At 38.2% G+C, this 25,000-nt stretch overlaps 3 protein-coding genes across 4 annotated transcripts in view; 1 reads left to right on the plus strand and 2 right to left on the minus strand.

Moving 5' to 3' along the window:
• LOC137992064 (sodium channel protein 1 brain-like) overlaps positions 1-3,846 on the minus strand; it is a 42,233-nt gene extending 38,387 nt beyond the window's left edge. The window contains exon 1 of one of the 2 annotated variants that reach the window (XM_068837148.1): positions 3,004-3,846. In XM_068837148.1, coding sequence (XP_068693249.1) covers positions 3,004-3,426 — 423 coding nt within the window. In that variant the 5' untranslated portion in view covers positions 3,427-3,846. Of the gene's footprint in view, positions 169-3,003 lie in introns of those variants that run through there. The other variant, XM_068837149.1, reaches the window with a different exon arrangement.
• Positions 3,847-10,538: 6,692 nt separating this feature from the next.
• Positions 10,539-13,039, minus strand: LOC137992069 (uncharacterized). The gene is made up of 2 exons (XM_068837156.1): positions 12,673-13,039; positions 10,539-11,425 (listed from the first exon to the last, which is right to left on the minus strand). Exons 1-2 carry the CDS (start codon positions 12,806-12,808, stop codon positions 10,668-10,670), a joined length of 894 nt encoding a protein of 297 aa, XP_068693257.1. The 5' UTR covers positions 12,809-13,039; the 3' UTR covers positions 10,539-10,667.
• Positions 13,040-16,565: 3,526 nt separating this feature from the next.
• On the plus strand, positions 16,566-24,662 carry LOC137992068 (uncharacterized). The gene is made up of 9 exons (XM_068837155.1): positions 16,566-16,947; positions 19,134-19,311; positions 19,931-20,093; positions 20,979-21,224; positions 21,353-21,468; positions 22,151-22,269; positions 23,015-23,282; positions 24,006-24,203; positions 24,530-24,662. Exons 1-7 carry the CDS (start codon positions 16,640-16,642, stop codon positions 23,025-23,027), a joined length of 1,143 nt encoding a protein of 380 aa, XP_068693256.1. The 5' UTR covers positions 16,566-16,639; the 3' UTR covers positions 23,028-23,282; positions 24,006-24,203; positions 24,530-24,662.
• The last annotated feature ends 338 nt before the right edge of the window (positions 24,663-25,000 follow it).

The following is a 25,000-nucleotide window of genomic DNA, read 5'->3' on the forward strand; positions in this document are numbered from 1 at the left end:
TTAACAAACAAATTAAAAGCCTGCTTCATATTAAGATAGTCGCATCGATTTGTTAAAAATGCATCGAGAGTCAGTTTTTCACTCCTGTAAGGTCAAGACTTGTAGTTACCATCTTAGCTACTTTCTACAGGAACATTTTAGTGCAATTTCATTCCTCGTAAAAAGATTATTTGGTGTCGAGATTATATGACGTATTAAGGATTCGTTTCTATGGCAACTGTGTGTGCGTCTCACCTGCCACAAAGTGAATGCTTTGCAAATTAGTGGTTAGTTGTATTATGAATTTAATCTATAAAAGTATATGTTTTGACTAAAAGATTAAAAACTCTTATGGTGCTTTACAAAGAAAAGAACACGTAACATAGCTTCCTTCATTATGCTGCGCGCGCATCGACTGAATTGAAATTCAATTGGAGCTGAGCATTGCGCTACAAAACACAAAATATCTGTGAAAGCCCTAGCTAGGATCTGTTGTTATAAATAAATTCCTCTATCTTTGATCACATGAGAAGATGTGATTGATCTCAAGCGCAGAAAAAGGTCTTCAATCAAGCATTTTTCGTTGGACAATTTTGTTGCCCCGGTTCTGTTTAAGTCAGTTTTAAACTATAATGTAAGGAAGGAGATCAAGGAGACCAACCTTTTCTATCACAGAATAACATTTCTTAAACCGGATACTAGTTTGGAGTGGAAAAGTGAATTGCAAATTCAACTATATTGTCGTATATCATTCATATTTCGAGAGGCCGCATAAGTCAGTGTGTGTAAACTAGCCTGTGTTTTGAGGGCGACGATGAATCCGTCTGGGTAAATTGAAAAATAATCCAACGAAGCTTAAAATACTGACAAAATTGAGAACTCTATCAGTTATCTACACAACCACCAAATATCACCATTTGGTTTGTGCTAGAACAGAAGGCTAACTAGGAATTAGACCACAACCGACTGAAAGCCTAATCGAAGTAAAGACAGTGTATTACCGAACTGAAAATGAAGTAATTTGAAATATATATTCGGCCAACAATTTTATATGATTATAATCTTCTGCCGGATAAATTCACGATGAAAGGAGGTTATTAATGTATTGTCGATTGATGTAACAATAATACTACAGAAATTCACAAATAGTCCTCGAACAAATTCAGTTAAAATGTCGGCTTAGGTAGCACTGAGAGCGTTGCCAATAGCCAACATAAAACCTTATATATCCTCAGCCCATGAAGCATCTGTCGCATATGTACTCATGAGATGATATGGAATCTTTATCTTTTCATAACACATCTCTCCTAACTGAATGAAATTTCACATACTACTTTATCCTATACAGAGTAAATACGGACACTGGGCTTGTCGGAGGGCCTTAGATTTTTTCATAAATTGATTACGAATTTATTTGTCAAAAACAATAGCAACATATATGAGCAACACGGCCATACACACAGAAAATGAAAAAACAAAACTCGCTGTCATCGGCCGAGTGACGTCTGCATGTCTTAGTTTACATAAAAGTCATCTAACTGAACATTACGAAAACGTGACTGAAAACTGTCGTTTTTACATTCGCAACTATATGTACGATGGCTCTGCGTTTAATATAAAATCAACCATAGAATTTAAATGATGCACTTGACATGTTCGATAACTATTACTTGGAGCTTCAATCAGAAAGTATTTTTTTCAGAAGCGTAACGTCGTCGGGTTGAGTTCTCTTATTAAACAATATTTGCTCATTAACTCTTCCTTCCTACTAGCAGAATTTTCTCCCATGCAAGATCCAGTTATGCCAACTTGAATGACGTCAATAAATTGATGGATCTTAACGAAAGGTTTAAAGAAATGTAATTTTTACCCTCTTGTAATCAGTCGAATTTTGAATTTTATTTTATTTTATGCGCAACATCATGAAAACCTTTACTATGCAGAGTAGCTCCAAATACACATGCAGTAGTGTCATGGCAACCGTCAAACGAAAAATAAAGCCAAAATCATCGTTAAAGCTTCCTAAGTGATCGTTTTTATTCAGAATAAAAGAGAGAAACAAATGCACCAAATTAGGAACACACTTTTCATCAAGTGTTATATTCTACATGCCCGCAAGGACTTAAACATTTCCACAAAATCGTCGCATTCGACTGCCTTGCTTATTCTTGATGACGATATATATTATTAAAGGGGGTGGTTATTGAAGTTCAAGGGAACCAAATACCTACTGTTATTATGGGAAGCAGTGCTTAAAATAATGCGATGTTCTCCCCGCGTTTTCAATCTCTTTCGATAAAACATCGCTCGGCGTGTAGCAAAATGGAGAAGATTGGCTCTCCAGATATTTCAATAAACGAAAATCATCAATCAACCAAGAACGAACAGAGTTAAATTATTGAAATTACTTTCTCCAATTGTCACACAATAGATGCGACAGAAAAAAAGCAGCAACTGTCCCAAATTAACAAGCAACAGGGAATTAAAGAATGAAGGCATTCGTTTCTGAAGAAACCGAGGCGCTCTATACGTGGGAGAATTGCCACTGAAAAAAAATGGCCGCCGTTTCGAGCGTTAACCTTTCGGGAAGCCTGAATTACCGCGACAAAACTGAGATAGAAATAAGGCCGATGATATAATGACTTGAGAATGCGGATGGCCAAAACAAAATTATGGTCGTCCAAATTTTCTGTGTAATGAAAAAAAATATATTGAAATGAAAGGAGCAACTTTTTGAAATTGTAAAAGATACAGTTACGAAGCTTTTGACATTTTTTTTCGAATAGAACTGAAGCCAAGCTTCAAAGATCTTCTCACTTTTTTTATAAGTACACTGCATCTGTAATACCGGTCAAAATGCGGAAGAGGCAGTATTGAAATCCATAATAGCACTACATAAAGACCAGAAAGCCAACCGTTCATCTAAATCCGGCCTGAGTTAGAATAAGTCGCTTCCTGTTTGTTGAATAAACCCAACGGTATAAAAATCCTTGAACTTAATTTCCTGATACGGCAGTTGCATACCTGGCATTCCGGTTCCTCTATTTGTTCCTCTGCTCGGTGGACTGTTGTTTTGGCTGTCGTATTATTTACAGCAAAGACCGTAGCAGCCCTCAATATACCGGCGGCACCGACAACCAAAGATGTACCTTTTAATTTACTAATAGACTCTGCACTTTGTTGAACCACGTCAAGAGATGACTGAGTTTCAGAAGCATCGGTATCATTACTAGTTCCAGGAGAAAGATCAACGTCTGAGGTTATTTCTCGCGAGCGTAACGATTTAAGTGATATCGTAGGGTACAGAGAAGGCAACTTTTGTGGTCTGCCATTGGGATCTGATGCATCACCTGAAACTTCTTTGTTCCGCGCGGCTCTCGCTCGGTGATTGTTTTCTTGGGATCTTGTGACAACAGCGCTTGATATTGCTGGTGCAAATCTCACCATTTCGCACGGTAGTGTCTTTCTGCTCCTTCCTTCAACAATTCGATCAGTGAAAAGTTATGGTAAAAATAGCATACCAGTCGAACGTAAGTAAGCCACACTCCTCTTGACAACTGATGTTAAACTCTAAGCCCTTGGAAGCTCTTTAACCTAACAGTTATCAGATTGCCATCCATTCTTAAATTGACTAAAATTCACATTCGTCCTGCTAATCCAACTTCAATTGTTAAAACTTTTGCTCCCATTACTACGTCGACGCAGAACCATATTATGATGTAACTAAATTGCTGTCAATAGCATCTTGTGCTTAGTTTGAATTAGAGCCGATTCTGTAAGGTGTGAATTTGACGACCCTCGTGTCGATGTGTCAAGTTTACCGAGTTGTTTTGCTGTTTAATTTGCGAGTGGTCTCTGACAACTTCCAAATCCTAAAGCAGGTGGTTTTTGGCTTGAAGGAATAAATTTATGTAAATGAGGGTGTGCATCATTGTCGCACTATTCAGCATCAAGATATACCAGTTTGTATGAGACAAGAGGAAAAGTAAATTTTCAGGAGTATGTCTTAAGCTTCTCTCGGTCAACCATAACGAAAATCTTTCAATTAACATTTACGCTCTGGAAGAGGTTTTGGCGGCCGTCTCAATTCCAAGGGAAAATCGACAAATCTCTACTCTTTCAGTTTTTCTTAACAAAGATGGAAAGCGAATTATTCTCAAAAACCGTGATCCTCCTGAGACAACTTTTCAGTTGGTCGAATGAGAGCCTTTCTAATAATCAAATTCCAAAGAAGGAGGGTATATAGTATATTTCAATGAGTGAACTTTAAAATTATCATCATATAATGGTTCATTCCTCAATATAAATTAGATTCTTGTGAAAGTTGCGGTTGGTAAGGACTTTTAATTTTACACTTTAACCATGCAGTCTTTACTCGGTATGGACTTATAAATAAATGACGAGTTTTCGTTAACTTCGTCTCCGGTAAAAAGGAACAAAAAGCCCAATAGCGACGCTAACAATTTTATCGCTGAAGAAAAACTAAAGGGCAACTGGAAGTTAAATCGGTAAATACTCGCGGTGCTACAGAAGCCATCGACGAAAGCATATGGTCAATTTTATAGTAGCAATAGAATGGGAGCAAGTTTTCTTCAACGTTGCTCAGACTAGAAATTCAGCAAGAAAGACTCTTTTGGGTTTGTGCCATTTCTAAAACTTAAAAGTTTAACTGTCTTTAAGGAGACCAGAAAAAACGCATGAAAATTTGTTACCTAATTGAAATATTAAAGGCAAATATTTTAATCTTAGTTAGTCTTAGTTTATTACACTTCTATATTTAGTTTGCGCTAATCCTAGAAGGTTGTTTTCAAGTCCCATTTCTGTTTTATCCGTCTCATTTTTAGAACCTTCTAGTGTGGTTGGTACTGCTGATATGGTTTGACTCCTATAATTAGAATTAGGGTTATGGATTGAATTCTGTTTTGCCGGTCTGTGAATGGAGTATTGATGGTTATAAAAGGCTGGAATTAAAATCTGCCCAAATGCCACGGAGAAAATTTGAATTAAAGACATATATCTTCAATTAATTATAGTTGAAACTTTTAGTTGAGACGCAGCAATCCAATCGATAATACCTTAGCGATTGAATTCAGTGACGCCATAAAGAATTAAAATGAAAAGACCACTCTGAAGGTCAGCAGGTTTTACGGTAATTTTTGAAAAAATTGTTTCTCCACAACTTCATGCACTTAAATAATTTTTTAACGAGCACTTAGGTTACAGATAAGATTTTCAGATTAGACTTGCGGCGGATCACCATTGAACTACTAATTTGAGTTAATGAATTATTTTCTTATGATGCAAGCCGTATCCTGAATTGTGAGTAACTTCCCTTTTTTACTTTGGCGATCTCAGTTTTATCAGAAATAACAAACAATTGTGTGTTATTTGTGAGTAACTGATCACATTTTCGAATATTATAGGGTTATTAAATCAACTTCCCATTTGATATTGTCATCATCAAAATCAAGTGCAAACTAAAACAAATTTAGACAGCGTTCGAGTTAGAATTACGAAACACAACAGGAACAATGTGTGTAGGAACACAGAAGTTTATTTTTTCAGAGACCCATTTTTCATTTTCATAAGTGGCTTATTAGAGAGGGGAGCATATTAGAGCGTTGACGATATGCAATCGAAAAAGGGAGAAAAAAGGAAAATCACCTCACAAAGTATATTTGCCAGCTAATCAACATTAGTTGAATATACTCAAGCAAACATCAGCCTTGTGATAACCCTTAAAAGACCGTATTATTATATAAATTATTCTTTTGTCTTTCTGCTAATCAGCAAAAAATATTTTGAATTTTGTTCGTGCAATCGAGGGTAGTGAGGATGATTGGCATATATACAAAAGAATAATTTCTTGGCCGCCATTTTTGAATACGGTCTATTGCTTTCCGACGAAGGAGGACGCATTCTATTCGTGTCGTTTTACGAATGTCCCAAATATCACGGTTCCGTGGGTATCGGTCGTGATTTCAGGATTTTGACACCATCTTGAACTGGCTGGCTGGCACATCACCTCGATCTAATGTGATTGTGAATCTGTCATGCCTCGACATCGGGTTCGTATCGCAATGCCCGCGTGCCCAAATCAAAGCGATAAAAATGCCTCATATTTCTTCGTGCTTTCCAGTTGTGGGTGTTCGTTGCTCGGTCGTTTTCTTCACTGTTTTTTCAAAGGTAATTGAAGTTGTGTTAATAATTTATTCAAAGTATCACTTGCAAATATAACTGAAGCTACTTATCAGAACATCAGAAAGCTGTGAAAGCAATTGCCTGTAACTATCGAGCTACCGGCAGCTACAGTCAAATTTAAAATTCGTTCCTATTTTTCCATTGATAAATATCAGCAAGTAACTAAACGTGGTGTAGTTTGTTTTTCGAAAGATCGCTTTAATTTGGAGAAAATCGTGAAAATCAATTTTCTCTGTCGGCGACTTCAGAGCATCCAAAATTCAAGGCGAAATAAGCCCTTCTCAAATCTTCGCCTGTATGCAAAAGGAAGAAAGCGGGGTAACATATTTCCGTATGCATTAATTCATGACGGTTTTTACTCCTAGGTCCTCCTAGTTTGGTGGTGTTTGTTGTCTTAGCAACGATCTGGCTGGTGAACAAGGATATTTTTAAACCGCTTCTATTTTAAACGAGAGAAATTTTAAATTAAGCGGAGTGTCGCGATTAATATTTTAGGCATGTGCTACACCGCGCTTTTGTCCAAAACTCAACCTATCAAGTATTTGAGCATTGTGCTAAAACATATGTTAGAACTAGCTTGGGTACCTTAATTTGCGGTTCACCCGAACTCTCCGAAGTTGAATAAATTTTGCAAGTAATAATGAGATATTGAGGAACTGTCGGTTTTTGTTGCTCGACAAATCACAAAAGCTTGGCGCTTCCAAAAGAATCGTAACGCACAATTTCACGTGTTAAAAGATTTGTATTAGACAATTTTTTTAAATGTGCTCTTCTGTTTTGATTAATCAGCTTTCACCTCACTACCTGGTGTTCGTGTTCCCCCCAGCTGACCAGCTCAGATGCACCATCCCCGAACTCCAGACAACAAGCGGAAATATTATGTAACTAACCTCAGACTGAACTTAGCATTTCATCGCAAGTGAAGCAGTATTCCCTTCCTTTATCTTACCATAGTTAATAAAGGGGATTAGTTTTGAATCTCGGCAAACATCAAAAGAGCAAACAAAGATGCCAAAATTTAGGTTGGAAAGTCCACGACCGTGCACAATCTTTTGTTTTGCGCTACACTATGCAGGAATTACCTAACCAACACGTTTCTATTGGTTAGTTCCTCAGTGCGGAGTAAACAACTATTGTGTTTTGTGCACGGTCAAGGCCTAAAAAGAGAACGAAAACCTGCAACAAAGAAATTTGTCGGGTTTCATAACTATTCCCCTCTATTAACTATGATCTTACTTATACATGATCCTGTGCACTTAAAAAATCATAGGTTTTACAAATACTGAGATTTTGACAGCTGCCAGTCACGAAGTGAGCTTCCCTTCAATATCTCAGTTGTTGCGTGACAGAACAAACTTACTCGCACCGGGAGGGTGTAGGGGAAGAGCTTCCCGAAAATGCAGCTGAAAGAAATACGGCAGTTTCATTGTTTTTTTTATTATACTTCTAGAGATTTTGCCATTACCTCATGAAAATCCGCGTGTTTGTCAAATCGTAAACCCACAAGTCCACTTTCCCTGAATTTTCTGGGCATTTAGTACAATACATTATTTTACTAGCCATCGAACGCACTTTACTAATCCATGATTACTTCTAGTTGACAAAAGTATTGTGCATGGTGAGGAAAAGGTATCAAGGATTAAAGCTGCCGAGGCGTCTTGTTGTTTCAAACGCTCATTTCACGCATGTCAAAGACTAGGAAAGAACTAACCAATCACATGCATTTTTGAAGTGCCTGGCAGAAATTAATAACAGAACCCGCAGGACTTAGATTGGGGTATATACTCCATGGGAGAATGCCATGGATGCACCCTAATACTAATACTAAGCTTACTACTCTATATAAACACCACTTACTAGTCTACACGTTCTTGGGATACTTAAGCATACTTCAGCTACTTTACCTGCTCAACGTTCTTGGCTTACTTGATGTTCTTGGCTTACCTGAGGTTCTTCGCTTACTTGACCTACTCGAGGTTCTTGGCCTACTTAAGGTTCTTGGCTTACTTGAGGTTCTTTACCTACTCGAGGTTCTTGGCCTACTTGAGGGGTTCTTGGCCTACTTGAGGTTCTTTACCTACTCGAGGTTCTTGGCCTACTTGAGGTTCTTTACCTACTCGAGGTTCTTGGCCTACTTGAGGTTCTTGGCTTACTTGAGGTTCTTTACCTACTCGAGGTTCTTGGCCTACTTGAGGTTCTTTACCTACTCGAGGTTCTTGGCCTACTTGAGGTTCTTTACCTACTTGACGTTCTTTACCTACTCGAGGTTCTTGGCCTACTCGAGGTTCTTGGCCTACTTGAGGTTCTTTACCTACTCGCCGTTCTTGGCCTACTTGAGGTTCTTGGCCTACTCGACGTTCTTGGCCTACTCTGGGTTCTTGACCTACTCGATGTCCTTGGCCTACTCGACGTTCTTGGCCTACTCGACGTTCTTGAGGTTCTTGGCCTACTTGAGGTTCTTGGCCTACTCTGGGTTCTTGGCTTACTTGAGGTTCTTTACCTACTCGCGGTTCTTGGCCTACTTGAGGTTCTTGGCCTACTCGACGTTCTTGGCCTACTCTGGGTTCTTGGCCTACTCGATGTCCTTGGCCTACTCGACGTTCTTGGCCTACTCGACGTTCTTGAGGTTCTTGGCCTACTTGAGGTTCTTGGCCTACTCTGGGTTCTTGGCTTACTTTAGGTTCTTTACCTACTCGCGGTTCTTGGCCTACTTAAGGTTCTTGGCCTACTCTGGGTTCTTGGCCTACTCGATGTCCTTGGCCTACTTGAGGTTCTTTACCTACTCGAGGTTCTTGGCCTACTTGAAGTTCTTTACCTACTCGAGGTTCTTGGCCTACTTGAGGTTCTTCGCTTACTTGAAGTTCTTTACCTACTCGCGGTTCTTGGCCTACTTAAGGTTCTTGGCCTACTCTGGGTTCTTGGCCTACTCGATGTCCTTGGCCTACTTGAGGTTCTTTACCTACTCGAGGTACTCGAGGTTACTTGAGGTGCTTATATTACTTGAGGTGCTTGTGCTACTTAAGGTGCTTGTACTACTTGTGGTGCTTCTATTACTTGAGGTGCGTGTTCTACTTAAGGTGCTCATACTACTTGAGGTGCTTGTACTACTTGAGGTGCTTGTATTACTTGAGGTGCTTGTGCTACTTAAGGTGCTTGTATTACTTGAGGTGCTTGTGCTACTTAAGGTGCTTGTACTACTTGTGGTGCTTCTATTACTTGACGTGCGTGTTCTACTTAAGGTGCTCATACTACTTGAGGTGCTTGTATTACTTGAGGTGCTTGTATTACTTGAGGTGCTTGTACTACTTGAGGTGCTTGCACCACTTGAAGTGCTTGTACTACTTAAGGTGCTTGTATTACTACTTAAGGTGCTTGTATTACTTGTCGTGCTTGTACTACTTAAGGTGCTCATACTACTTGAGGTGCTTGTATTACTTGAGGTGCTTGAACTACTTGAGGTGCTTGAACTACTTAAGGTGCTCATACTACTTGAGGTGCTTGTATTACTTGAGGTGCTTGTACTACTTAAGCTGCTTGTACTACTTGAGGTGCTTGTACTACTTAAGCTGCTTGTACTACTTGAGGCGCTTGCACTACTTGAGGCGCTTGTACTACTTGAGGTGCTGCTATTACTTGAGGCGCTTGTATTACTTGCGGCGATTGAACTACTTGAGGCGCTTGCACTACTTGAGGCGCTTGTACTACTTGAGGTGCTGCTATTACTTGAGGCGGTTGCATTACTTGCGGCGATTGAACTACTTGAGGCGCTTGTACTACTTAAGCTGCTTGTACTATTTGAGGTGCTTCTATTACTTGCGGCGTAAAATATCCTTTTTTGGTATTATGGAAGGAGTATGGCCGTGATCAATATTTTAAGAATTATAATTCACATTTTAAAGTATCTGGTATTGAAGATTGTCTGTTTTTACAAGAAATGAGGAAAAAGGCTTTAAAATAGAGAATCTTTCTAAAAACCTTAGTTTCTTTTAGTTAATATCTCTATGACCATCAGCATAGCTACTTATTCCATCGTTTTTAATGAATCTCTTATCAAAACAGCTCAATGATCCTTTATTAATCTCAAAACTGTAACTTTTTAAAACTATGCAATTCGGCAATGCTAACTGGTAATAATACAAACAATAATTATCTGTAGGAAGATACTATCAGGAAGTTAGTTTTTGACTGTGGGGCATGCTTCTTCAATAATATTATTATTACCTTTTTTCAGACAAAAACGTGTTATTCTTCTTATCAATATTTTAGACCTGATCAAGAACAGTTTCTTAGCTTGTTTTCATGAAATTAGTTTTGTCTTGCAACCAGACTTTGTTCAAGGTCAAAGTGGTTGAAACCTCAGTTTCACTTCAAAATGACCCATATGCTTTGCTGCCTCAGACATCCCAGGTTCTATATATATGAGTACCCCTAGTTCCTCTTATCTTGTCCCACTTAACATGCATGGGTATGGTATTAAGGTTTAAATTTCAATTGTTAAGAACTGAAACGCCGTAATAAAGATTATGTAATGCTGTCTTCCTCTTTTGGGCAAATTCCAGTTTACCTTGAATTTGTCGCTCTGTTTTTTCTACTGCTGTTAACTGCAAATAAATCGCACATTGACTGTTAACTACAAAATTAAACAAAGTAGTAATGTTTCTGCAGCTTGTGATGATACATGTAGCAGAAAGAAATGACTCAACAGTGTCTAAAAGACAGGTCTCCTCCAGTGTCCATGGTCCTGGCTGCACCTTAAATCCTCCATTTTCCAAGAAAGTTGTTGTGCGTTTCCGTTTGAGTGATGGTGGGCTTGTTGTCATCCTTCTCCTTCTGCTTGTCATTGCACCAGTCCCACCGCAAGGTTTCCTTATTCCATAGTCATTTCCACATTTATTACATGAACATATATTGGAACAAGACCGTCCATTGGAATAGCAAGGACATCTTGTCCGTCTTTGACCAGGCTCATCCGTGCATGATTTTGTTTCAGGGTTCTGTTTGTTAGATGCAGTGTTCTCACCACAGCGGCATGACAGTTTCTCATTGATCCTCTTATAGTTGTCACAACTGAGGCATTTGCACTTGGCCTGGCAACGTATTTTCTTTACAACACATGGACAACGGGATTTTTCTGTTGGTACACAAAATCGTTCACTTCTTGATTTTGCTTTCCGGCCACAGTGGCACACATGGCCATGAACAGACTCTTCACCTTGACTTGGTTGAGGTTCCGGTTCAACTGGATCTGCACAAAATTTTAAGTTATGGTTCAGTAATAACCTACAACCTATTTGCAGCCCAATATAATTACGGTATTGAACAGGGGCTTAAAAAACCCATAAGTCAACCATTTTCATTTAATCAAGCAAATTTTTTGTTTCATTTATTTCAAGGAACATTAAAAGGATATGATTGATATTGTTTACGGCTAATATATATATCTCTCAAAAAAGAAACGATCGTTTTCAATTTACAAAACATGTTTCGACATACTCATGTCATCTTCAGTTGCAAATGAGCTTTTCAACGGTTGTGCATTTGAATTTATGTTAAGGTATGTTGCAAAATTACATGTCAGAACTTGCGTACAATTTAAATATGAAGTGTGAAATGCGCAGAAAACAAAAATAGCGCACGTAGCAATAAAATAAAAGACAAAAGAACAACGTAATTAAAAGAAAGAGACAAATCTAAATGCCTCAACTGCTGATTAAGGATGGGATTTTTCCACTTAATGTGCAATGCCTCTTTGATCTTAATTTGGAATTTTGAGGCGGCAGAATCTAAGATCGTGAAACATTCTGTGTTACAAGAGTCATGACAGGCCCTAGATGACTGCAGGTGTCTGTAAACATGCGAAGACTTGTCCGACAAGAGATGCTCACGAGCACGCGTACGTAGGTGGCGAGTGGTCTATATATATTTTTTCATCTCCTACAGGGTTTAAGACAACTTTAATAATTCCTGAATGATGCATATAAAATAAATCAGATATAATAATTCTTCCTCACAATGAAAATATCACCAGAATGTCCCAAAATTGGTACAGTACTTTGGTACAGTAATCTGAGATTAATCAACATCATTTCCAGTCAACACCTTTATTAATTTACTAGTTTTCAGTTAAAATGCTCATTTGAAAGACCATGATCATATTCCCTTTTTTCTAAAATATATTCTCTTATTCCGGAGATATTTAAGTCCAATTTAAATACAAAGGAATTAAAAAAGCCCCAGCAAGATCGGAGAGGGCAACAAAATGTTAAGTTTAAAGGAAATCTAGTGTAATAATAATACCGGTACCATTGATTTTCATGGAAGCCCATGATACATTTTTGACAGCAGTGAAAAGGAGGTCATTGTAGGCTGTGTCATTAACTCCAAGGTTTCCAAACATGTTATCGATAGAGGCTTTTAAACCTTAATTTAAATACGATAAGATAATTATGATCATCTTAACTATTATTTTATATTGTTTAACCAGCCCCTTACCTCTTATTATGCTTTCTGTTGCATCATAATGTCCAGCACCATAATAATGATATGCAATGTAGACTGGGGAGTTTGTCAGTGGCTGGTCACAATGGAATGCAAGGAATGAAATTGTACTGCTTGAAGTTACTACCATGATGGCAATGCGCAACAGACTTGAGCATACTCTGATGACAACATCCCCAATCTCTTGATCGAAGAAGCCCCCAGATTGAAACTCAAGAGCTTTACCTACCAACTCGTCCCTTGATCCTTCGATGAAGTTTGATATGTTGCCATTGTCTGCTAATACTGCATCAACAAATAAGCGCCTTAGTGTCCATGTGTCCTGGTCTTCGCCCTTCAACAGACCCAAGTGACTGTAAGTGCCCAGATATGAGATCTGGCTCCTTGTGGGCTAGTTTGGTCACTTGTCTAACAACTGAACGGAATGCACAGTCTCCATCTCGTTGAACGGTGTCCAATTCCAAGTTAAATGAGGCCAAGTGCCTCCTGAGTGTATCGAAATGGGAGTTGATGGTTGGATCATCACTGTCCACGTTATGTTCAGAACAAAGTAATTTCGACATTTTGTCAAGGTATAGGATGTCTAAAGGATCAAACGACCGATCACTGCATCGCTTGCCAACATTCTCTACAAGCTCCTGAAGGTTTAAAGTTGCTGCAACAATGGCAACTGCAACCGACTCCTGGCAAAGGTCTTTAATGTTCTCAGCCATGACAATAACTGGATTGGCCAATAACGATGAATCAACTGGAGATCCAGATCCTTTGATCCCTCTACTATTGAACTAGCCTTGGACAGAATATTTTCATCTGGGAACAATAGGTCATTGTCACAAGTGTCAACTGGAGCCACAGGCTTGACTTTAGAACTACAGAAGTGTTTCTTAGCTGAGATTTTTTGATTATGATGATAAAATAAGATAGTCAGTAAAGCAATGGCTAATTCAACAGAAATTCTGGTGGCTCCAGAAATCATAGATCTGTTTAAAAGGCGATGGAGTCCTTCATTTCGTTCAGTGCCACATCCAGGGGGGATGCCTGACAAGCATCCTTTCTTGACATGCTGCCGTAGATTTTCAATTTCTGAGTAGAATGTCTCGGTAAGTGGGCTAAAAGGAATGTTGCCCCAACGATCAACAAATGCGTTAATGTTTTTTTCAATCTTTTCCCGGTCTGGAGTATTTTCTTGGCGTCTCTCCCCTAGATCATTATCCTGCCTAAATACTTGAACAAAGTCCTTTGTTACATCTTTATGCAAGGCATTTTGACGGGAAAATGTTCTTGTGACTCTTTGACAGGCATGAAACAAATCTAGTTTTACAGTAGCATTGGGGAAAATGCTGTTGTATTTATTGGCAACATGGCAACAGTCATCCACACACACAATGTCTAATGTATTTCTTGTGGCAGAATTTCTCTGTTTAAGTGAAACAAGGAGGTCTTCTATTTCGCTAAAGGCAGTTGATTTTGTCAATTTCCAGGCTACAACTTCTCCATGTTCATTTAAGCAAATAAACAATTGTTGGAATTGTGTTACAAATTTGTTATCCACTTCCCTATTATAAAAGATAGATCTGGTTTGACATCTTGACAACAAGAACAACTGTGCAGACATGAAAGAACGCGAAGGACACCATTTACAAAATTGTCCAGATGTTAGTGGTACTCCGGACATCAAATTATAAAACAAACTTATTACAAATATTCTGATCGTAACATCAGGTAAGGTCTCTTTCAGACATTACTAAACCACGAAACTCCGAAACATCTGTGGTTTTTTTTCCACCTTGTTTCCCCTTGATAAACGAAACTCGATAAAAATGATAGTTTTCAATATTGGAGACATTTATTAAAGGAAGAGATAGAGGAGTTGAATCTACATGAAGTGAATTCGATTTGTCTGTCGTAAGTTGCCTACAAAAACCATCAAGATTCTTTCCACAGTTTAGAACAGAACTGCGGAATTCAACCCCAAAAAATTTCCAATCCGCGGGCCCAAAAAGAACGGGAACACGCCATACAGCGCCTGCTTTGTAATCTTACAGCCTAGAAATGAACTGGCTTAAAAAAACTGCATTTAATACTTACATCAAACTTTCATTACATTTTTAATACCAGCTAGCGGTCAAGGAATGTAGAGAAAGCGGTGTTGGAACTGTGCAAATGAAAGCAAGTACCGTATTTCCTCGAATAAGCGCCGCGGCGCTTATTTCATTTTTCGCGCCACAAGTGCGGCGCTTATTCGAGGGAGGCGAAGTTATTCGAGGGCGGCGCTTATTTAAACATTGTACCAGACAAATTTACTTTTTCTATATTCTTATTATACGGTACACTTTTTATCTGTTAATTTTCCTATGGACTGATAATAAACTGATAGAATATCTAGCAAAAAAACCCGAGAGTTTCATGATAACAAGAGCGAAAATATCAGCGGTGAAAGCGAACTGCTTTGTCGTTGTGGAACAATTTATAGTGTTTTTCCTGGTTATACGAAATTCCTCGAATAAGCGCCGCATCGGCGGTGCGGCGCTTATTCGAGGGCGGCGCTTATTAACTTTTTTGTCCCAGATGCGGCGCTTAATCGAGGGCGGCGCTTAATCGAGTAAATACGGTAATTCGCCGGAAGAAGGTTTGTTTAGAGGCGTACGTAAGGAACCCAACAAATCCACCTGAAAAGAGACCCGAAAAAAAAAAAAAAAAAAAGGGATCCGAAAAGTTTTCTCCTGGAAAGTGATGGACATTCAGACCCACAACAACGTCATCCATGAGCTAAAAACGGAACTTTACCGAAACCTGAACGCGGTTTGCCATGGGCATCCCGCGTAGTGCGACATGAACACGAAATATTTTAGTAAACGTATGCCTTTGTCTCTTTCCTCTCCATGGAGTATTTACAGTCAGCGCTACGCCTACTTTGTGAATTGTTTGCTGTAGCTTTCCTTCAGCGATCTATAATCTAGAGTATTAAATGCGGAGACACAGACTGGACTTTTGTGTTTACTTGGCGCTTTTGTGCGCTGCCCAAACGTGTAACCGTGAAATTTTTCCTGGAATGTTCAATATTGTTCAACCTGATCATATAAGGGTGATGAAACCGCAAGAAGAATTATGCGTCGCACATCTGATTGATTTTCTTTTGCAACACAATAGACATTCCAGAAACATTTATAGTGTTTCACAGTAAACCCTTGATTCAAGCTTTTGAAAACACCTATATCTGAAGCAAATGGTTGAAACAGCGCAAATAGAACTGTGTTCAGTCTTTTTATCACTGAAATATGAAAATATTAGAATGTGAAATCAGGAAATTACATAACAAGAAAGAAGAAGATTTATATGTTTAATCCGGCCGTTTGAAGCTCTCAGCTGTTTGCTACAACTTTTAAAGCACGAATACAACTACAACTTCCTGGGAAAAGGGCATTTTTAAGTTCACGACCTTCGCGCACCACCAGGTCCAACATTTTTTTTATGATGGCAATATGTATATTGTTGGACTGGTTGTGTTTTTATTTTCTGTCGTCTGGTCTTTGTAAAGTTCATTGTGACAGCAACTAAACAGTACATCGGAAACGCAGACTTCCACATTTCTCGAGAATAAAAGAAGCTTATTTACATCATCTCCATTTATTCGCTAATTGCCCAACCTTTTCCGGTCAGCTCATCAGTTTTAGGTGAGATAATATTTGATTAACTTCGCTTTCCTTTGTAGTGTGACAACCTTCTTTGTTTTTTTTTGATTGGTTAAACTGGACATCCCCGTTTGAAATTGAATGCGGTGATTACGGACCTTACCTTTTGATTGGTCTAAAATTATCTCTCAACTTTTCATTGGTGTAACGGTGTTCTTTCAGAGTGCGTGTAAATATCAAAGAAGAAGATCAGTAAGTCATTTTCCCTCGTGGACACCCTTCTGCACACTATATCTGTATTTCTTTGCACGAGACGCGTGGTTGGAATAATGTCTGGGGTTGATATGCAATCAGATGTCGGAGTTCCTGAGACTGAGTCAGAAAGTACATCGAGCCCCGATTTCAACGACCAGGATCCCGGTAAACCTGAGGACAGACGATTAACGGAGGTGAATGGAGAAATAGGCTATTTTGTCAAGAAAGGCAAGCAGTTTGTGCCCGTGACAAATTTTTCGGTAACGTGCACTGGATTTGTAACCGAAAATTCGGAATCCGGTAGTTCCGAAGGATTTTTGTTTCATGTTGTACCAAAGATGACGTTAGCGAATGGTAACGAAGAAATTCAAGAAGGAAAAAGGTAAGCTGATTCATTGATTGATACAACAAAAGTCGCTCTAGAGGCGATCATAGTCAATGGAAGTGTTGTTAAAAAGGATAAATCGTGTATATTAGTTTAAAAAATACATATATTCGGTCTTTTTTTATAAGGCTCGTTTATAGCTGCCAGTTCTCTCGTTTGTGGCTTGAAAAGTTCAATCTCACGCCTTAGGACCAATTTTCTCACCCTGGTACGTTGATATTTTCATGTTAAGTGACCTATTCCAGCCTAACTGACAAACTTGACCGAAACATGCAAACTCAAACCAATACGAGGAACGAAAAGTGCACGTCAAAAGAAAAGAGTGAATGACGACTCCTACTCCCCCGAAATCTCTGACACACTGGAGAAGTGTAACCATCTACCGGAAACTTCATCTGTCTTCGGAAATCTTCGGTTATGGTCGTGTCATCATCGGAAATCTTGGAACTACTCCCAGAATAATCTTACGCCTTTGAATCAGCAAAATAATATATACCAGTTTAGAAATTGCTTTCAGATGGTGCTCGTCTCCGTCATGTATTTGAATGTCAAGCAACGCTGTGCGTGGTTTTGTCACCATTCTTAGCTAGTGCCCAGTTTTTTCAGTGAGTCGTAGTGATAGAGTCTCGATAGCGACAGGATCATTTTCCATTGTTCAGTAGCTTGACTCTAGCTAGCCAGTCTAATGTCATGGCGAGGTTTTCATTTGAAGGTATTCTGCGATAGTATTGTACAACATTGCTGTTTTATTTCACGGTCAGGTCTTTGATTTAGATTAATTTCTCTAGAATTTTGTATTTTACTTGGATTTCTCAATATCTAAAGCTAAGAAATCGAAGAAAAGGTTTATCACCTGATGTATCACTTTCTCAATATTTTCGATGTGGTTATCACAGAACTTAGGTTTACGACCAAAATATTTGTTCAGGGTAGGTTGGGCAGGTTGGAATTAGCAGTTCGACAAATTATTTCGACAAATTATTAAGTCTGAATTGTTTGTGATAAAACAAGGACTAGGTTTTTTTTTTAGTTTTGGGCTTAAATTCACACCTCCCTGTCCCTAGTACCCCTCCTCTCATGGAGTACGTAATAGGTTACTTCATTGGCTACTTTTCCTCAAAAGTTTTGGATTATACAGTAATGGTTGCAAAGGAATAAAGGGACTACTCACATTGCAAGTTAATAATATTGCCAAACTCTGTTATAAATACATGTACATGTATGCTTTGAAGATGAAGCAACTGTAATCTGACCCCTATAAGAATTCACTGTAACGTCGGTTCTGTCCTGGTGTACCGGTGCACGAGAGTTTAAACAAAAGACCAACAATACACAGCAGCTAAACAATAACTCCTAACACAAAGAACGAACAATGAACAAACAATGGTTATTCCCTTGTGTTCCGGTACACCAGGACAGAACCGTAATATCAGTTGTAGAAACCCCCTTAGCTTTGTCTAACACTGTATCAGCATCCAGAGAGTCTGTAGATTCGACCCCCAATATTTCCCATTAATTTCAGGATGCGAACATCCAGACACAATATTGTTTTTGAAACAATGTTTATGAGTGCTTCTGTGCGTAGTGGTGAACATTGGTTTCCATGCATGCTTACACTTCATTAGGCAATCTATTTAAAAACAGTTTAGAAACAACTTTTCACAAGGTCAAACATTTAGCCATTTTGTGGAGCACACAATTTTTTCCCTTGTAGTTTACATGTCTAGCATTTGCCTAGTTTCCATTACACTGTCAATACAGTGACTAATATCACATTTATTTGACAAGCTTTTTTTGCATTAACTTCCTTGCAGGCATGACAATTAAAAATGTCATGAAAGGTGTGATAAATTAATGTTTCATAGAAGCAGATGAAAGTTACAAATAGAAGAACTTTACACTGTGTAAAATTGCCCAAATGCACATGTTGCAGTCAAAAATTAAATTCAGGAAAATAATTTTTAACCTAGGTTGAAAATAAATTACCTTTTGTCTCCTAACCATAATTTTTAATAATTGTACTTATGAGACAAGGGATTTGAGAATCAACCGAGATTAAAACGTTAACTGAATGTAATTTTTACCTGCAGCACGTACATGTACATGTATATGATTTGTGGGTGTTTATGTCTCATTGCTGCATCTTACTAGTTTTACTGAATTATTATTTTCTTCTGCCCTAGAACACAATATTACTTAACCTGGCGTGATATGTCAACCCAGAATGGAGTCCTGTCCAAATTTGATTCAAAGAAGTTGTGGACAGTGCCCTCGAAGGACCAATATCTTCCTTCATACTTCAAGTGTCTGTGTGACGATTACTTAAAAGAAACCAACCCACGACGGGTATATCCAGTGGAGGTTAGTGACACTGTGGCTCACAGTATGGCATGATAGTCTGATTAAGATCTAAATAAATTACTGTTTAAACTAGTTCTCTGCATAAATTAACAGGGTTTCATATTAGATTATATTCAAACTTGCGCATTGGTCAAGCATGTCAAAACAGACTTGCCCTGATTCTTGTTTTTTTTTGTGGCTACTGCCTCCTACTGGAGACGAAGCCACAAATGCTATCACGTTGAGTCAGTGAGTGAGTGAGTGAGCGAGTGTAACAATAGAATACGAATGAGTTCCGCCAATTATGACCAAAGTGCCTCTGGACTTAGCATGAATTACCTCTGCAAACCACATGTCTGTTACAGTAGTTCATATGCAGTCCTTGACTGCCTATTTTTGTACTGCCCGGGTGTCCTATAAACTGACACAGAAAAATCTAAAATCATGACTTGATCTATAATTTTAATTATACATATTTCACCTATTGTCAATTGCTGCTGATGCTCGACACTGGTTTTCATGTACATGTAGGGGGGGGGGGGTTTGTATTTGCACCCATATATGTCTTGTGTTAAATAATTATTTTTGCAAGTCCAACTGAATGTGACATACTTATTTACTTCCTCTATCCAACCTACAGTGCGTTGGTCTTCAACCAAACAGTGTACCACCAACTTGGGTCATAGGATCCAACCTTCACGTGCATTTGGCAGGGGGAGTCACTGGGAGGTTGAATGCAAATGATTCTCCCTATGCTGTTCTGGGTAGTGAAATGGCTCCCCTACCTCTGATAGATATAAAAGGCAAGTATGGTTCTATACCAGTAACAGTTTAGGAAGTCTAAACAAAAGGAACTTATCAATGAATATAATATATACTTCCAGTAATATTGTTCTGGTGCACCAACATGGTGATTTGTTTATTATTTATGATCATGGAAAATATCTTGGCCGATTTGTGTTCGTGGTACCCTGCAACAGCTGCATCATAGAATCACTGTTCGGCACTTTTAGCATCATGATTTTTATCTCACTCACTCTTAAGCTAATTATGCAAAATAAAATCATGGTGCTCCAATCATGCAAAAAATCCATTTATTTGTATTTGGATACTTTAAATTGAAGGAAAGTGAACCTTAATGGAACAGTTCCTTGTATTTCCCTACATACCCAAGACACCACTGTGAGCCTCAAGCAAACATTATGATGACCAAATTTCTGTTATTCAAGTCGTATTCTGAAAATAAATACCTTGTACTGGATTCGAGGTCCGTACTGAGACCCCTTGGGAGTGAAAGGGTTACAAAAACTATCTCCCTTAACCCCTTCAGCCCCAAGAGTGACTTTATAGAGTTTACTCTGTCTAACGCCAGATGAGTTTACTCTGTCTAACGCCAGATGATTTTACTCGTCAAATAGAGACCCCTTGGGAGTGAAAGGGTTGCTTGACTTTTCATGATGATCTTTCCTGTTGTAACAAGTAACAAGACAGTGCAAAATAAACATGATCAACACCCAAATGTAACTATCAAATTTATAAAATATATCCCCTGCATGCAAGAGTTGCTCTCTTTAGATCACTGAACAAAGGTAACTGAAATTGTGGATGTTGAAACAGAAACAGAAGTGGTGGGACAACATTGTCTGGCAATAAAGATGTATTTTATTTTATTTAATATTTATTTTCAGATGAAGATCTTGACCATGGTGTGGCACTGAAGGAACTGATTGAGATTCAGCGACTACATATGGGAGAGAATTTTGTGCCTGCCTTGTTGATACTTGGAGGGATGGGTATGGCACTCCATTATGAAGAGCTTTCCCAGTTATATGATGGTGTGCCATTGATAATGGCTTATGGACTGCCTGTGTCTGGGAAGTCTTTGGCAGTACAAATTGCCATGTCCCTCATTGGAGAAACCAAGAGTATTGGAGGTAATGTGTTCATTATATTTCATCTGGTTATCAAATTATCGAATTACTGGAAATGGTTCTACCTCTGGGATTAAGGAGTTAAGTGCCAAATCGATCACTCATGTTTTTCTTGTTGTTTTCTTTTACAGAGTGTACCCAGGCTGGAATGCTTAAGTTGGCATCATCAAGAACGCTCCCATTTTGGTGGGATGATGTCTCAGATTTCAACACTTTAGAGGCTCTAACTGTCCAAACTTTTAACCAGGTGAATATACGTGTGGTACTAATAAGTTTTGTATTTTGTGGAAACTAAAATATTGGTCGAATGGTGAAAAAAAAAACTTCGCCTTGTGTTCTATTAGACCTCACACATAGTTGAAAAACAACATATGTTGGTTATGCTCTCAGCCCTTCAATTATTGTTAATGGGTGTCAGTGATCATGTTATGCAAGATTATAAGGCACTGTTACACTGGATGCCTTATCCCCGATTTATCAGAATAGCAGCTTCTAGCAGCGTTCTAAGTGGAAGGATACCAAGTGAACATGAAATACTTATTGATTTGGTGTATTGATTTCATCAATGTAGTAAGTTTATTGCAGCTCTTTTTCTGGGAGAAGGGGGGGACTTTCTTTGGAGCATAAAATAGTCCGGGAAATGTACATGACTTTGTATAGCCCACACAAATCAAGTGCCATGCAGTAACTTTGAACTAAAACTAGTGGCAATTGATTATGGCAATTAGCAGGTGCCAAATGTGTTTTTATCAAGACAATGACAGTGCTTTGCTGATTAGAAGGTCGTTATCTCCAAATTGTGTAAATATACGGTATGACTGACTGTAACTGAGAAACTGTGCCTGCAGTTTACCCCAAAACAAAAAGATATCAGATAGGAAACTTCTGTTTTAACAGTAATATTTTTGTCTTGTATCTTGCCATAACAGTCTCAAAAGCAAACTGCAAAGCTGGAGAAGTTAAACCACCCAAGATCAGTCCCACTGATGACCATGAATCCTCAGTGCTTGTACCGAAAGAAAAAGGTGGACAAGGAGAAGATCTCAAGGTATACCGTAATTGAGTATAAATTAGTCAGGGGCACCGAACAACAAGTTTTAGTAACTGTACATATCTCTTACAATAGGTGAATGCTAGTTCACATTAGGTTTTCATCACCAATCAAAGAATATTACATACTCGCCTTTTCTTATTTGAAATGTGGCCTAAAAGATTAACGATGGCAAAATACTGAATAGCCCATGACTCTTTCGGAAGATATATATTTGCTGTTTTTGGCAAACAAAACACCAGATAGCATTTTGGCAGACACATAAGGTTTTGCATGCCAGAATACACAGAAAACACACGAAAGTAATAAATGCAATTTTTTTTTCTGGCAAAGTCCGTTAATAAATAACAGTTCTATATCTGTCTCTGTAAAATGAATTTCAAAAACTTACGAAAGGATCACAGTTTTCTTTTGTCTAGGAGATTAATAGAATGATGACTTGTACCAAAGATCATAATGATTGAAATTCCTCACTGAAGTCTCTTGGATAATGTGGGACATTGGCAAAAGTGATATGCTCATCTGACCGTTTGTAACTTTTGTACATTCCACAGTAGTCTTCTTTGCTATACCTTACACTACAAATTATGTACACTAAGAAATAATTATGAAATCACATGATAAACAATATTTCAGGTTTACTGTTGTCGATCATTACTGCTGTTTGTTTAAACATGGAAAATGCAAACATCCTTTCTTTCCATGGGGAATTAAACAATTGTTTTTCAATTTTGCATTATAGAGTATTTACATGAATTGCAGTAGTGCCTTTTGAGAGAATCAGTGAAGTCCAGACTTTGAAGAAAAGTCTGGAGCTAAAGGCTGCATTGCAACCAGTTTTAAGGAGAGCAGTTCTAAGTGTGGGGAAACTGATTGAACTGAGAGATGACTTTAGAGAAATGAAAGAGGATCCCTTGTTCCTCAGTGAGATATCACCAGTACTGGAGTGCAGCGCTTTGGACATGCGCACACAGTTAAACTTCGCACTCCTTCTATATTCAGTTGGAAAGGTATGCAAATTTTGTCGCGATTGCATTTTCTCAAAAATGTGATGTGAACTGCAGTTGAAACTGTGAAGGACTGAAATAGGAAATCATTTATTTAAAGCAGTTGCAAAGAGAAAGAATGAAAAATGGCTTGACAGGATTCAAACCCATGAGCTCAGCAATGACCAGCATAGTGGTCTACCAATACTGAGTTTCCAAGTCAACTGTTAGCTGGTCATGATAATGATTCAGTGTTCCTTTCATTTGCATCACTGAGACTGGCAAATTTGCAAGGGAACATTTTGTACATTTCCCAATCGATGACTAGATAATTCAATATTAAACAGCGAATTAATGATGATATTCTATTTCATCTCTGAAATATTCTGAAAACTAAGTTAAGAAATTGTTCAGATCTAACTTGTGATGCTATGATCATTACAATATTTCAGATTTCAGGTGTGGCTTCAGTTTATAGTTTGCATGATATTTGAATGAAAAGATAACACTTAGTCTAATAATAATAACTTACAACAATTTTTATAGCACCCTGTCCAAAAGCTCTAACTTAAAAGGCGGTGCTTTACAATATTTAAGTTAAATTGTTTAAAACCAGATAACTGTTACACATACATGATTTCATTGTGTTCTGCGTTTTTTCCAGGAAAATAGATATTATAGTTTTTTTTAAAATTAATCTTTTTACTATAATTATTTTAATGTGCATGTTACTTTTATTTCAAATAGATTCTTGATAATGTGGCTCTCAAAGAGCATTTTGCCAAAGTGATGTCACATTTCAGTGATGTAATTGTGCCCCATTTAAAAAGTCTGCTGGAGAATGACAAAAGTGCACAATTAGAAGAGTATAGCCAGAGCGAGGAAGAACTGTATTTGGACCTTATCCACAAGATTGTGGCAGAAGCCTCCTTACAACCAGACAAGGTTCTCATAAACATGTGTCTAGATTATTGTATGCCGCCAAAATACAAAATCAGAATTTTTTGTTGCTGTATTGGAAAGTGAAAGTGAACTTTTCTAATACAGCCACCCAAAAATACAAAATCAGGATTTTTTTGCTGTATTAATTGGTTTAAGCCATTGATGTTTATTGCTATGTAACCTTTTTCGCCTACAGTATGTTAGTCAAACTCACAAATACTGCAGATGTGCAACATAACTGAAGTACGTGCAAGGCTGGGATTACGGTTAAAGTGCCTTGAAGATATTCTGTCAAGCACTAACCAATTTAATTTGTTACTTTATTTCAGACCAAGCAGTTCTTTCTCCCCAAGGCTTCTATGAAGTCTAAATGCAAGTGCGGGATGTATTTGGGTTTAAAGTTGCTGAGGCATTGAAAGTCATTGCAGTGCCTGAAGAGAGCAAGCACTAAGGAGATTTGTGTCAGAAACAAAGAGAGGCTGTATTGGCAGACTTACCTTCCCTGGTACAGGCCAATCTTCTGGCTGCATCCACATTCCTAGGATGCAGCTTCCTGCCGACATGGTCAGGACCATGGATGAAGGTAAACTTTCCTGACATTGTTGTCCCGATATTAAACATGCATATTTTTATTGCAGGAGGTCTAACCAACGTCATTTCAACTCTATGGAAATAAAAATACATAATGCATTGCTCACGTATACTAAATAAAATTAAAGCAACTAAATATTTCTCATACAAGTTGTGCCGCGTAGCACTGTGAACACAAATGGTGGAACAGATAATTACTCTGAATTGTA

Source organism: Montipora foliosa, chromosome 2 (genome assembly GCF_036669935.1).
Source record: "Montipora foliosa isolate CH-2021 chromosome 2, ASM3666993v2, whole genome shotgun sequence".
Lineage (NCBI taxonomy): Eukaryota > Metazoa > Cnidaria > Anthozoa > Scleractinia > Acroporidae > Montipora > Montipora foliosa.